At 42.6% G+C, this 13,499-nt stretch overlaps 1 protein-coding gene across 1 annotated transcript in view; it reads left to right on the top strand.

Annotated features, from left to right (window-relative positions):
* CHST15 (carbohydrate sulfotransferase 15) overlaps positions 1 to 13,499 on the top strand; it is a 72,447-nt gene that overhangs the window by 42,830 nt on the left and 16,118 nt on the right. The window contains exons 2-6 of the mRNA XM_077257054.1: positions 4,784 to 5,354; positions 7,064 to 7,403; positions 9,978 to 10,124; positions 10,208 to 10,364; positions 11,957 to 12,113. Of these exons, the coding sequence (XP_077113169.1) occupies positions 5,007 to 5,354; positions 7,064 to 7,403; positions 9,978 to 10,124; positions 10,208 to 10,364; positions 11,957 to 12,113 (1,149 nt within the window). The 5' untranslated portion in view covers positions 4,784 to 5,006. The remainder of the gene's footprint in view (positions 1 to 4,783; positions 5,355 to 7,063; positions 7,404 to 9,977; positions 10,125 to 10,207; positions 10,365 to 11,956; positions 12,114 to 13,499) is intronic.

Raw genomic sequence — 13,499 nt, forward strand, 5'->3', positions numbered from 1 at the left:
CTACTCTAGGACAACCAAAACTCATCCTCGAGAATTCAGCAAAATGGAGATGAAAACCATAATTACAAAAAAAGTTGAGGTTCTAGTAGACTGGTTAATCTGACTGTTAAAGGCAGACTCAGCAAGAGGTAATAATAATAATAATAATAATAATAATAATCTTTATTTATATAGCGCCAACATATTCCTCAGCGCTCTACCGTTTAAGGCTGCAGTCACACGTTCAGTATGTGGTCAGTATTTTACATCAGTATTTGTAAGCCAAAACCAGGAGTGGAACAATTAGAGGAAAAGTATAATAGAAACACGTCACCATCACCACTTCTGCATTTATCACCCACTCTTGGTTTTGGCTTACAAATACTGATGTAAAATACTGACCAAATACTGCTAGTGTGACGGCAGCCTAAGAATAAGGACCAGTCCTCCTGCTGAGCACCAACAAAATATCTTAAAATTTGTTCCAACAATTGATTTGTCCATCCTTGGTTTCAGGATGGTAAGTAGAGGAAAACGACAAGTCAATCAATTACTTACAAAACACTTTCCTGAATTTGGAGACAAGCTGCACCTCCCTATGTTCAAAAGAATGGCATGGAATCTCACCACATGATTGATAACAACCTGGAAAGCTTTAGGCCATGTGCACACGTTCAGGATTTTTCGCGTTTTTTTCGCTATAAAAACGTGATAAAAACGCGAAAAAAACGCTAACATATGCCTCCCATTATTTACAGTGTATTCCGCATTTTTTTGTGCAAATGTTGCGATTTTTTTCCGCGAAAAAATCGCATCGCGGAAAAAAAAGCAACATGTTCATTAAAAATGCGGAATTGCGGGGATTCTGCACACCTAGGAGTCCATTGATCTGCTTACTTCCCGCACGGGGCTGTGCACACCATGCGGGAAGTAAGCAGATTATGTGCGGTTGGTACCCAGGGTGGAGGAGAGGAGACTCTCCTCCACGGACTGGGCACCATATAATTGGTAAAAAATAAAAGAATTAAAATAAAAAATAGTCCTATACTCACCCTCGATGTCTTCCCGCCTCACCGCTGCATGCTGCCGCTTCGGTTCCTATAGCTGCTGTGCGGTGAAGGACCTGTGATGACGTCACTGTCTTGTGATTGGTCGTGAGCGGTCATGTGACTGCTCACGTGACCGCTCACATGACCGCGACGTCATGGAAGGTCCTGCGCGCACAGCAGCTATAGGAAGAGGAACGGACGCCGCTGAGGAGATGTCTGGGTGAGTATAAGCATTTTTTTTATTTTTTTTATTATTTTTAAACATTCTATCTTTTACTATAGATGCTGCATAAGCTGCATCTATAGTAAAAAGTTGGTCACACTTGTCAAACACTATGTTTGACAAGTGTGACCAACCTGTCAGTCAGTTTTCCAAGCGATGCTACAGATCGCTTGGAAAACTTTAGCATTCTGCAAGCTAATTACGCTTGCAGAATGCTAAAAAAACGCAAAAAAAACGGAAAAAAAAAGGGGATTTCTTGCAGAAAATTTCCGGTTTTCTTCAGGAAATTTCTGCAAGAAATCCTGAACGTGTGCACATGGCCTTAGGTAACCCCGATGACGAGTTCAAAAGGACCAATCTACATAAAAATGGTACGTCTGTAAACATCATCTTGTCCCGCATTAAACAAGCTGCCATACAGCATAAAAAAGTTATAGCTCTCAGAAAAAAGCGATACAAAAATAATAATTTTTTCTATAAAATTGATCTTATTGAGTAAAAGTGCCAAAACATAAAAAAATATAAATGAGGTATCACTGGAATCGTACTGACCAGAAGAATAAAGCTGCCTTAGCAACTTTACTATACGCGGAACAGCATAACCCCACCCCACCCCCCCCAAAAAAATTCCAGAATTGCTGGTTTTTGTTCATTTTGCCTCCCAAGAATCGGAATAAAAAGCAATAAAAAAATGACATGTGCCCATTTTTTGGGCAATAAAAATGCTAACTTGTAAGAGTATGTGCACACGTTGCAGATTTCCTGCGGATCCGCAGCAGTTTGTTCCTCGCAGAAACGCTGCAGATCCGCAAGTGATTTACAGTACAATGTAAATCAATGGCAAAAAAAAAATGCGGTGCTAATATTGTGGAAAATTCCGCACAGAAAACGCAGCGGACTAAAAAAGGACCATGTCAATTCTTTGTGCGGATCTGCAGCGTTTCTGCACCCATTCCATAATAGAAATCCGCAGGGGTAAAAACGCATGAAATCCGCACAGAATCCGCAACAAAAACGCACAAAATCCGCTAAAAAAGCGCAGATTTTGACCTTCGTTTTCTGCCAAGAGATGCAGAATCCGCACAGAAAATTCCACAGGCAAATCCGCAAGGTGTGCACATAGCCTAACGCAAAAAAAAAAGCCATCACATGACTCTGTTGGCTGAAATATCGAAAAATTATAGCTGTCTAAATATGGCGATGCAAAAACTATTTTTTGCAATAAGAAGCATCTTTCAGTGTGTGACAGCAGTCAAACATAAAAACCCGATATAAATCTTGTATCGCTGTAACTGAACCGACCTGAAGAATAAAGTCATCTAATCACTTATACACCTTAAAAAATAAATAAAACAAATTCTTCACCTACTATTGATTTTTCCATTCTACCTCCCAAAGATCGCAGTAAGGCTCGGCTCACATTTATCCTGCGCTCTGCACTGAGCACTTACACCGAGTTTCCGTGTATATCTCTGAAATACGTGTTTCAGATAGAACCCCCGGTGGAAGATTCCCTATAACAAGGTAGGTGGAGGCACTGTGCATGTCGTCTGACCTGCTATCCGCTGGTGTCCGTCTTTTTAGGCGTGCATAAAAGTGCAGTCCATAGTTTTGTGCACCTCTGAAAAGGACAACGCTGAACAGAGGCCAGGCGGAGTCCAGAGTAACTCTGCTGCATCATTATAGTGAATGGATCCCTTGGGGGTTTCATCTGAATCACATCACTCGGAGATTTAGATGGAAACCCTGATGTAAGTGCTCAGCGTAGAGTGCCGGATAACTGTGATCCCAAATGTTATGTAAAATGTTCCCAATAAAAGCTTCAACTCAATCAATAAAAAAGTCCCCACTCAGGTCTGTCGTCTGTTAACAGAAAAATAGGGGGCCTCCACGTTACTGGTAGTACAAAGGCTCTGGAAAAGCTCTATAGCTTCTTGTCCCCCAAAAGAAATTCAGCAAATTCTGCGCTCCCAAATCCAAATGCCCCCTCCCTTCTGAGCCCCAGTGTGCCTAAACCATATATAGCATCCACATGTTTGGCATTTCTGTAGTGATGAGAGCCAGCATAACTTACGGGTGCATGTCTCCAGAAGCATGAGCTGGGCATAACGAACTGGTCACTACAGCGTACTGGTAACTACAACGGCAGTTTGCAATTTTCACTACACCTGTAGATACATTTCTAAAGGGGTATAATTTCCAAAATGGGGTCACTTGAGGGATTCTGCTCATCTAGCACTTATGGGCTCTGTATATGGAGTCCGCAAACTATTCTAGCTAAATCTGCGCTAAAGGTGGAAAATAGCGCTACGTCCCTCTCGAGTCTCGCCGTATATCTAAGCAGTATTGTACAGCCACATATGGGTTATTTCCACATTCAGCAGAAATTGTAGGACAAATTTTGGTGTCACTTTTTACTCTTTTCCCAGTGTGAAACTGTAAAATCTGGGGCTAAAACAAAATTTTGGTGGTAAAAATGTCATTATTATTTTTTCATTGCCCAATGGTATAAAATTCTGTGACATACCTATAGTGTCAATATGATCACTGCACCCATGGATGAATTAATTCATAGGTGTAGTTTGTAAAATGGGGTCACATATGGGGGTTCTGCTATCCTGGCACCTCAGGGGCTCTACCGGTGTGACATGGCACTCTCAAACCAGTCCAGCAAAATCTGGACTCCAATATGGCGCTTCTTCCCTTCTGAGCATTGCACCATGCCTCAAAAGTAGTTTTTGACCAAATATGGGGTATTGGTGTACTCAGTAGAAATTGCACAAAAAAAATTTGGGTCTTTTTCCCCCTGTTAATCTTGTGAAAATAAAAAATTGGGGGCTAAAAGAACATTTTTGTGGGAACAAAATTTTAGTTTTTTACATTTTTTCATGGCTCATCATTAACTTCTGTCACGCACAAAGGGCTTCAAGGTGCTCACCACACATCTAGATAAGTTCCTTGAGGGGTCTAGTTTCCAAAATGGGGTCACTTGTGGGGGGTTTCCACTGTTTAGGCACATCAGGTGCTCTCCAAAAGCAACATGACACCTGCAGAACATTCCATTAAAATCTGCGTTCCAAAACAACACTCTATCCTTTCTGAGCCCTGCCGTGCACCCAAACAGAAGTTACCCCCCACATATAGGTTATCTGCGTAATGTGATTTTTTTTTTTACATATTCAACGCTCAACGTTATAAAGCACCTGGGGTTTAAAATACTCACCACACATCTAGATAAGTTCCTTGAGTGGTAAAGTTTCTAAAATGGGGTTGTGGGGGGTTTCCACTCTTTAGGCACATAGGAGCTCTCCAAGCTTGACATGGTGTCTTCTAATGATTGTAGCAAAAGAAATCTTACAAAATAAAGTTGAAGCAGAAAACACATTACTCATTCATAGTTTTAGTAATATTAGTCATTAATTACCACTTACCAATTACATACTTGTGGGAATTACAAGTTGCGGTGGTGGCACTGGGTTGATATATGGCCACATTCCCCAACATCACTGACCATATTTTCTTCTCATTATAGGGTACTTAAACATTAGGAATGATGAAGATCCCTGGGAAATCTAGTGACGTCTATAGTCCTGAGTCCTCCAGCACAGATGACACCCCTGAATATACCTGCTGTCTTCCATTTTCTCACATCAACCATCATCGCTGGTTTTAGGTGCTACCATCTCAGGAGAGGTCCATGCAGCAATGTGGACTTGGCAGTGACTTATGCTACGTACTAACACTCCACCAGAGGGATGCCACCACCCAGGAGCAACATGTGGAGCTTCTGGAGGAACTTTGGCAGGAGAACCTTGTGCAGTTTGCTTTTGGCTTTCATTATCACCGTATTGGTGGTTGCATCGTATGCTCTGTCTGGAGGTAGATCGGATCTGATCCAGGCGCTCTCTGCATCCTTCTCGAGAGACTTTGCTTTCACCACCAACCAGTCTGCAACAGAAAGACCAAAGGAGACCATGCAATCCATTAAAGGCTGTAGCTTCAGTGCCCCTCAGGTAGAGAAATCCTATCTGGATAAAGGGGAGATCCAACTAACAACACGACGAATCCCAACCATAACCGAGCTGGAGCAAGATGAACCTCATGTAAGTGTCACGGAGGAGTCCTCCAGCCTGAGCTGCTACATCACGCATGCCAGACACCACACTTAATCTAGCAGAGCTATTAGGGCTCATTCAGATGTCTGGTTTTCTTATACGAGTGATATTCATGGATAGCATTCGTGATTTTTCGTGGTTCGCGGAAATACGTGAAGACATGACCGATTTTGATCCAAGGGTCGGATCAAAATCGACAATGCAGGGCCGTGAAAAAAATCGAACTGCACTCAGATGCCATCCGAGTGTGGTCTGATTTTCAGACTGTCAGAAAGGAGAAGGTGGAGAAACATTTTTTTTTTCTCCAGTAATGAGAAAAAATTGATAATATTCTGATCAAAATAATGGGTCTGTTTTACTCGTACATGAAAAAAACGTACATCTGAATGAGCCATTATTGAGACATGTTCATTACCAGGGAACTGTTAAGCATCAGGTAAATTACCGGTCACAGTAGTCATTAATAATGGATCTGATGAAGAGCTGAGCATTTTGTACCAGTGTGAACGGCTTGTGATTGTTACAGGAGATAAAAACAAAGGAGTCTATGAATGCTTCCATGTTATCCTATCTGCGCCTTTTTATACGCCAGTGGGAGTATCAGTGTGAAAACTCTGGTGATCTAAAGAGTCGCGTTTCTTCTTGTGGAGAGTGACATGCCAGTGTGAGGAGACTTATAAGCCATACAATGGTGCACTAGGTAATTAAATATGCAAATTGTCTCTTCAGAGAGGAAAAGGACTAGAACTTTAGCGCCACCTATTGGAAATAGCAGTCCTAAAAGTCAATATCGACTCTTTAACAAGCCTTGCCACATGACTTAGGATAAAATCCAAATCAGAATCTCAATTTGCAGACACGTTGTTTCAGTGCAAAGCATGAGATATAATTTGGTGGTATGAGAGGCCTCCGACTGGGATCTAAGGGGTAATGTTTCTCCATGTGGAACGTTACATGACCGGCATGCCAGTGTGAGGAGGCTTATAAGCCTCTGGTGAAAAATCTGGCAAGCAAAAAAAAAAAAAAACTATGTCTTTTCGAGATCCTCCAGATGCAAATGACTGTACTCATGCCAACTATAGAATTTCTTTTACGCCATGTGTTGAAATACTGTACCTCAATTTAATTCTCCTTCCCCCTAAAATAAAAGTGTGAACCCCTAAGTGGGGACATTGATATATACAACTCACGTCACATAAAAGCGATGTCAACCAAGAGATCCAAAAGGTTTTTCTCTTTGAATGTGGAGACAGAAAAATGTAAACAATTCTTCACAATAAGTTTTAAAGGGGCAAAGCTTCTAGTATCAGTGCTGACCCTCAGTTATTCCTCATGGAAACATAAAATATAGTAATCTGCTATCCGTTCACTTGTCAGTAGGATGTTTCACACCTTGATATAATGTGTAATATAAACGGGACATTTTTAGACACAAATGAATGTAGTTCTTAGCATAGACATGTCTGGAGTGGTAAAAGAGAATTGTTAAACCCCTTCCTAAAATATTATGTACCTGTCGGATGTATAGAACTTTTATTGCTGCATTAGTAGTCAGATTTGTCATTGAGAACTCTAGAAAAGTTGCAGGAAGTATAAGGGTGACCGGTCCACAACTTTAGAAAACTTTAGAAACTTTTAGAAAACTTTTCGCAATGTTTAGATATTCGTCATCACGTTTTTTTGTTTTCTTCCTTTAGCTGTTCTCGGTGATACCGCATCATTTCCTCCGCTCGTGCCGCAGTCCTTGCTGGTACCAAAACTACAGCGGAAATGACAGCAGCGATCCCTATGGGACCAACGCCTATTCTTTATACGCCAAGCGTTTACACAACATATTTGAGGACATGAAGCGAAGGTTCTGGTCGCATCTCACAGTGAGAGAAGGACGTTACTACAGGCTGCGGTGTTTGCCACACTTTTACATCATCGGACAGCCCAAGTGCGGTACTACCGATCTGTACGACCGCCTGCGTCTCCACCCGAACGTCCACTTCTCGGTTATCAAGGAGCCGCACTGGTGGACGCGGAAACGCTTTGGTGAGATAGATACGTTTCCTATTTATACGTCAGATACGTTTGCAGTTATGTAATGGTTTTATCAATGATTTTCCAGACGGGGGTTGTCAGCCAGCTTCTCGCTGACTCTACAGGGTTGGGAGTACATTTGTAATATGGTGGATTTCATTAAAGCCTCTATGAGAAGACCACGTCCCTATCCAGGACAGATTGTTAGTCCCACCATATATCATGCATACTGGCCATCTTCTTTAAAAAGACCATTGCCCAAGAAGTACTCTGGATTACAAACCCGATTCTTTGAAGAAACGTTGCCCAAGAAGAACACTTTTAATTCAATTTTTTGTGGTCATCTCAAAGAGGTTTACTTATATTGGTCCTGAACCGCAACTGGCAGTATTAGGTCTCGTGCAGATGAGAGAATCAGCTTGATTATGTCACTGACACTCGGATCAAACTCTGATCAGAGTGTCGGCATAGTGCGATTCGATTTTGTCAGATGAGGAGAAGATGGAGAACAGAATTTCTTCATCTCCATTGTATCAGTGAGCAGAAATCGGACTGCTCTCAGATGTAATCCGAGTGCAGTCCAATGTTTTCCTCCGACTCGCTGACTTGCATGGCCGAATGTGATCCGAATATCAGATCAAACTTGGACATGCTGCGATTTTTTGTCCCCAGACAGACTCTGTCCGAAAATAAAAATTGGGCATGTACACGGCACCATAGAATAACATTGTCGGATCGCACTCGGACCGATAATACAGCCATCTAAACATGCCCTCAGAGGCCTAAGCTGTATTCACAATTCTGCAGGCTTCAGAGCTGAAATCACTAACCATGTCATTTTCTATGGGGCTCAAGTTAATACAGAATCTTCCAGGGCTTCTTCTGAGACCAAATCTTGGTGGACTTTAAGGCACTCTTGTTCCTGAGAGGAGGTCCAATGGAGCCCATGCTTCATCTTCATCATGGAAGACATGATGTTGTTTCATAGCATTCCCTGATACTTCATTAAATCCATTTTACTTTCACGTGCTACAAGTTTCCAGTAACAGAGGAAGAAAAGTAGCTCCAGGGTATCACCAAGCCACTAAGATGCTTTACTGTAGTCATCAATGAGCCATTGCCATGCTTAACTGTATGCATCACTGCGCCATTGCCATGCTTTACTGTAGGCATCACTGAGCCATTGCCATGCTTTACTGTAGGCATCACTGAGCCAGTGCCATGCTTTACTGTAGGCATCACTCAGCCACTGCCATGCTTTACTGTAGGCATGACTGAGCCGATGCCATGCTTTACTGTAGGCACCAATGAGCCACTGCCATGATTTACTGTAGGCATCACTGAGCCATTGCCATGCTTTACTGTAGGCATCAATGAGCCACTGCCATGCTTTACTGTAGGCATCACTGAGCCATTGCCATGCTTTACTGTAGGCATCACTGAACCATTGCCATGCTTTACTGTAGGCATCAGTGAGCCACTGCCATGATTTACTGTAGGCATCACTCAGCCACTGCCATGCTTTACTGTAGGCATCAATGAGCCAGTGCCATGCTTTACTGTAGGCATCACTGAGCCGATGCCATGCTTTACTGTAGGCTTCAATGAGCCACTGCCATGATTTACTGTAGGCATCACTAAACCACTGCCATGCTTTACTGTAGGCATCAATGAGCCAGTGCCATTCTTTACTGTAGGCATACTGAGCCATTGCCATGCTTTACTGTAGGCATCACTGAGCCATTGCCATGCCTTACTGCAGGCATCACTGAGCCATTACCATGCTTTACTGTAGGCATCACTGAGCCATTGCCATGCTTTACTGTAGGCATCACTGAGCCACTGCCATGCTTTACTGTAGGCATCAATGCGCCAGTGCCATGCTTTTCTGTAGGCATCACTGAGCCACTGCCATGATTTACTGTAGGCATCACTGAACCACTGCCATGCTTTACTGTAGGCATCACTGAGCCATTGCCATGCTTTACTGTAGGCATCACTCAGCCACTGCCATGCTTTACTGTAGGCATCACTCAGCCACTGCCATGCTTTAGTATAGACATCAATAAGCCACTGCCATGCTTTACTGTGCTTCCTGCATGAATATCGCAAGCCTGAAAAGGCTATGAACGGGTGGCATATTTATTATTTTAATTGTTTTTAGTGCCCTTTAAAACCTTTTGTCATGCCCTAGCTGCTTATGCCTTTATTTTAACACAGTCATTGGAGTATTTCTGTATGAAACTTTTTGTCTATATCTTCAGGAGTAGTCATAAATGTCTGATCGGTGGGAGTTCCTCTGAGACCCTCATACAATGGGAGATTGAGACCACCTGACCCCCTATTCATCAGCCTGAGAGGAGAGACTTGTGTCATCACTTATAGTATATATTGCTCCATAGCATCCATATTGTAGATGGGAATACCCTTTTTATCATGTCCTTTGATTTGGTGGCTCTTGATTTTAGAAAACGTTGTGCACCTCTTCTCCTACAAAGTGTAGATCCGGAGGAGACGTCTCGCCCAGTGTTGATAGAATTCCCTGACTTTACAGAACGTCATTGTCACATATTTTCTGTTTTTAAGGCATTGTGAGATTAAAGGAGCCTTTCCACAAACCGTATCCAGTAGAAGATTACCTGGACCTTTTTGACATGGCAGCCCAAAAAATCCAAGATTTTCACAGTGAAGACTTGCTGGCTGATTCAGGTCCGACGGATCAGATCCTCACAGGTAGGAGACTGCAGAAGACGTGGCACAATGATGCTTGTGATCACTGCAATAATGATATATATATAAAATTCTCCTATACATAGGAGAAGCCAGTGCGTCTACCATGTGGGACAACAGTGCCTGGTCTTACTTCTACGACAATGTCACCAACACGGAGCCGCCGGTGCTCATCCAGGACTTCATCCATGCCTTCCAGCCAAGAGCCAAGTTCATTGTCATCCTGCGGGACCCCGTGGAGAGGTTCAACAATTCTTAATCCCATGTTACCTGGTGCAAAGTGTGATATTGTGTTATTATAAAAGCGATTAGCGATTATATAAGCGATTATTGATTATAAACAAAGATTTTACAGATCTGCTGTTTTCCTTTTTTTTTCTTTTCCATGACTAAATGCATATATTTATTCATTTCTTTATGTTCTCGATATCCCCTCCGTCAGTACTTAAAGGCAATCTGTCAGCAGGTCTTTGCTGTGTAATCAGAGAGCAGCATGATGTAGGGGAAGAGAGCCTGATTCTGGCAATGTGTCACTTACTTGTTGTTTCAATAAAATCAGTGTTTTATCAGCAGGGGATTATCACTACAAGACTAGCTGCCTCGTCCCTCCTGGTCCATCCCCGCCCCCATCACTGACAGTTTTTTGGCTATGCACAGTGTACACCGAAAGCAGCCAATCAGTGATGTGGGTGCGGTTATACACAGCTCAGCATTCTGAGCTCTGCTAGTTCTGCAGCAGAGACAACTTTGATTCTATCACAACTGCTGCACTCAGTTAAGTAAGTGATATATCACTGGAATCAGGGTCTTCTAAGCACAACTGGCCACCAAACATTATCATTTTCTTCTGTGAGATCATCACATTATAGTTCTCAGTGCAGTAGATCAGCAGCCAGATTTTCCTTCCGTGTCTCATCTGTATGACGTCCGATTTTTATACATCAGCACTGAATAAAATAGAGTTTTCTTTATTAATAATGACTTAAAGGCAACAACATAAAAAGTTAAAGTACTAATGACTGCTGATTTACTGAACTGACAACCTCAGAGAAGAAAATAATAACGTTTGGCAGTCAGTTGTGTTTAGATGTATTTTTGGATGATTTTTATCACTTGGCAGAGATTTATCATCTATAAACAATTTAGATTTCCTTTCTCCAAACTATAGGAATCTATCAATGGTTTTTTGGCTATGTAATATGACAGCATCATGGTGTAGGGGCAGAGACCCTGATTCCAGTGATATATCACTTAGTTTACCTGGTGCAGCAGTTATGATAGAATCACAGTTTTCTCTGCTGCAGATCTATCGGAGCTCAGAATACTGAGTTGTGTATAACCCCGCCCACAGCAGAAAGCCGCCAATCAGTGGTGGGGGCGTGTTTGGACCAGGAGGCACGAGACGCCTAGTCCTATAGTGATAATTCCCTGCTGATAAAACACTGATTTTATTGAAACAACACCACATAGCCAAATAAGTGACACATCGCTGGAATCAGGGTCTCAGTCTCTACATCGTGTCGCTTTCAAATTACATAAGAAAAACCTGCTGTCGGATTCCCTTTAACTACTGATGGAGGTGATATCGGCAATGTAAAGAAATTAACAAATATAGGCATTTAGTTGTGGAAAATTAAAAAAACAGTAATACAGACATGTTTTTATTTCTTTTCATTCAATGCAATTGCAAAGTGGAAACCATCAGCAAGCAGGCCGTCTGGGGCTAACAGGTCTTATTCCTTCTAATCTGGTTGGTTTTTGCAGTGTGAACGTAGCCTTATGGAGGGCTGCGGACCTCCCTTCTCCGCTGATTGTGCCGTTCTCTCTCCTCGCAGGCTTTATTCCGATTATTTGTACTTCGCTATTGCAAACAAGTCAGCGGAGGATTTTAACGACAAAGTGAACGAGTCTCTGCAGATGTTCGAGAGCTGCCTGCAGGCGTCCTCCCTGCGCTCCTGTGCCTACAATACCACCTTCAGCAACACGCTGCCGGTATGTGGAGCCCCCCAGAGACCCTCTGCGCACACATCCAAGCCCAGCGACATCTGCTGTAATCAGTCCCTGGGGAGGACGACACATCTGCCGCTGCTTCCAGCGGAGCAGTAATGTTCCCTAGATGGGAATTAGAATATGGCCTTAGTATGAGAGTCGGGCTGTGCAGGTTCAGATTGGGAGTTTTTTCTTTTATGATTTTTTTTGGCATTACTGCTTTGCTGTATCCGGCCGCGCTCTTCATGGCGGCATCCTCTCCAGTGCTGCATATTGGGGTATGGAGGAGGAGCTCACCTCCTCCTGTACAATGACTGATAACAGCTGTGTATACAGCAGATATCACCTATTGTGAATGGTGGATCCTGTGTTATCTTCTGTATATAAGAGGTGTTATCAGTCATTGTACAGGAGAAGGAGGTGAGCTGTGACATCACCTATTGTGAATGGTGGATCCTGTGTTATCTACTGTATATAGGGATGTTATCAGTCATTGAACAGGAGAAGGAGGTGAGCTGTGACATCACCTATTGTGAATGGTGGATCCTGTGTTATCTACTGTATATAGAGGTGTTATCAGTCATTGTACAGGAGGAGGTGAGCTGTGATATCATCTATTGTGAATGGTGGATCCTGTGTTATCTACTGTATATAGAGATGTTATCAGTCATTGTACAGGAGGAGGAGGTGAGCTGTGACATCATCTATTGTGAATGGTGGATCCTGTGTTATCTACTCTATATAGAGATGTTATCAGTCATTGTACAGGAGGAGGAGGTGAGCTGTGACATCACCTATTGTGAATAGTGGATCCTGTGTTATCTACTGTATATAGAGGTGTTATCAGTCATTGTACTGGAGGAGGAGGTGAGCTGTGACATCACCTATTGTGAATGGTGGATCCTGTGTTATCTACTGTATATAGAGATGTTATCAGTCATTGTACAGGAGGAGGAGGTGAGCTGTGACATCACCTATTGTGAATGGTGGATCCTGTGTTATCTACTGTATATAGAGATGTTATCAGTCATTGTACAGGAGGAGGAGGTGAGCTGTGACATCACCTATTGTGAATAGTGGATCCTGTGTTATCTACTGTATATAGAGGTGTTATCAGTCATTGTACAGGAGGAGGAGGTGAGCTGTGACATCACCTATTGTGAATGGTGGATCCTGTGTTATCTTCTGTATATAGAGGTGTTATCAGTCATTGAACAGGAGAAGGAGGTGAGCTGTGACATCACCTATTGTGAATAGTGGATCCTGTGTTATCTACTGTTGTGAATTCTGCTCTTGGGCTCCCTCCGGTGGTTATAAGTGGTACTGCTGCTCCTTTGGATTTCAGCAGCCATCAGGTGGTTCCACTTATTACCAATTCTGACTGGGCTA

Source organism: Ranitomeya variabilis, chromosome 4 (genome assembly GCF_051348905.1).
Source record: "Ranitomeya variabilis isolate aRanVar5 chromosome 4, aRanVar5.hap1, whole genome shotgun sequence".
Classification (NCBI taxonomy): Eukaryota; Metazoa; Chordata; class Amphibia; order Anura; family Dendrobatidae; genus Ranitomeya; species Ranitomeya variabilis.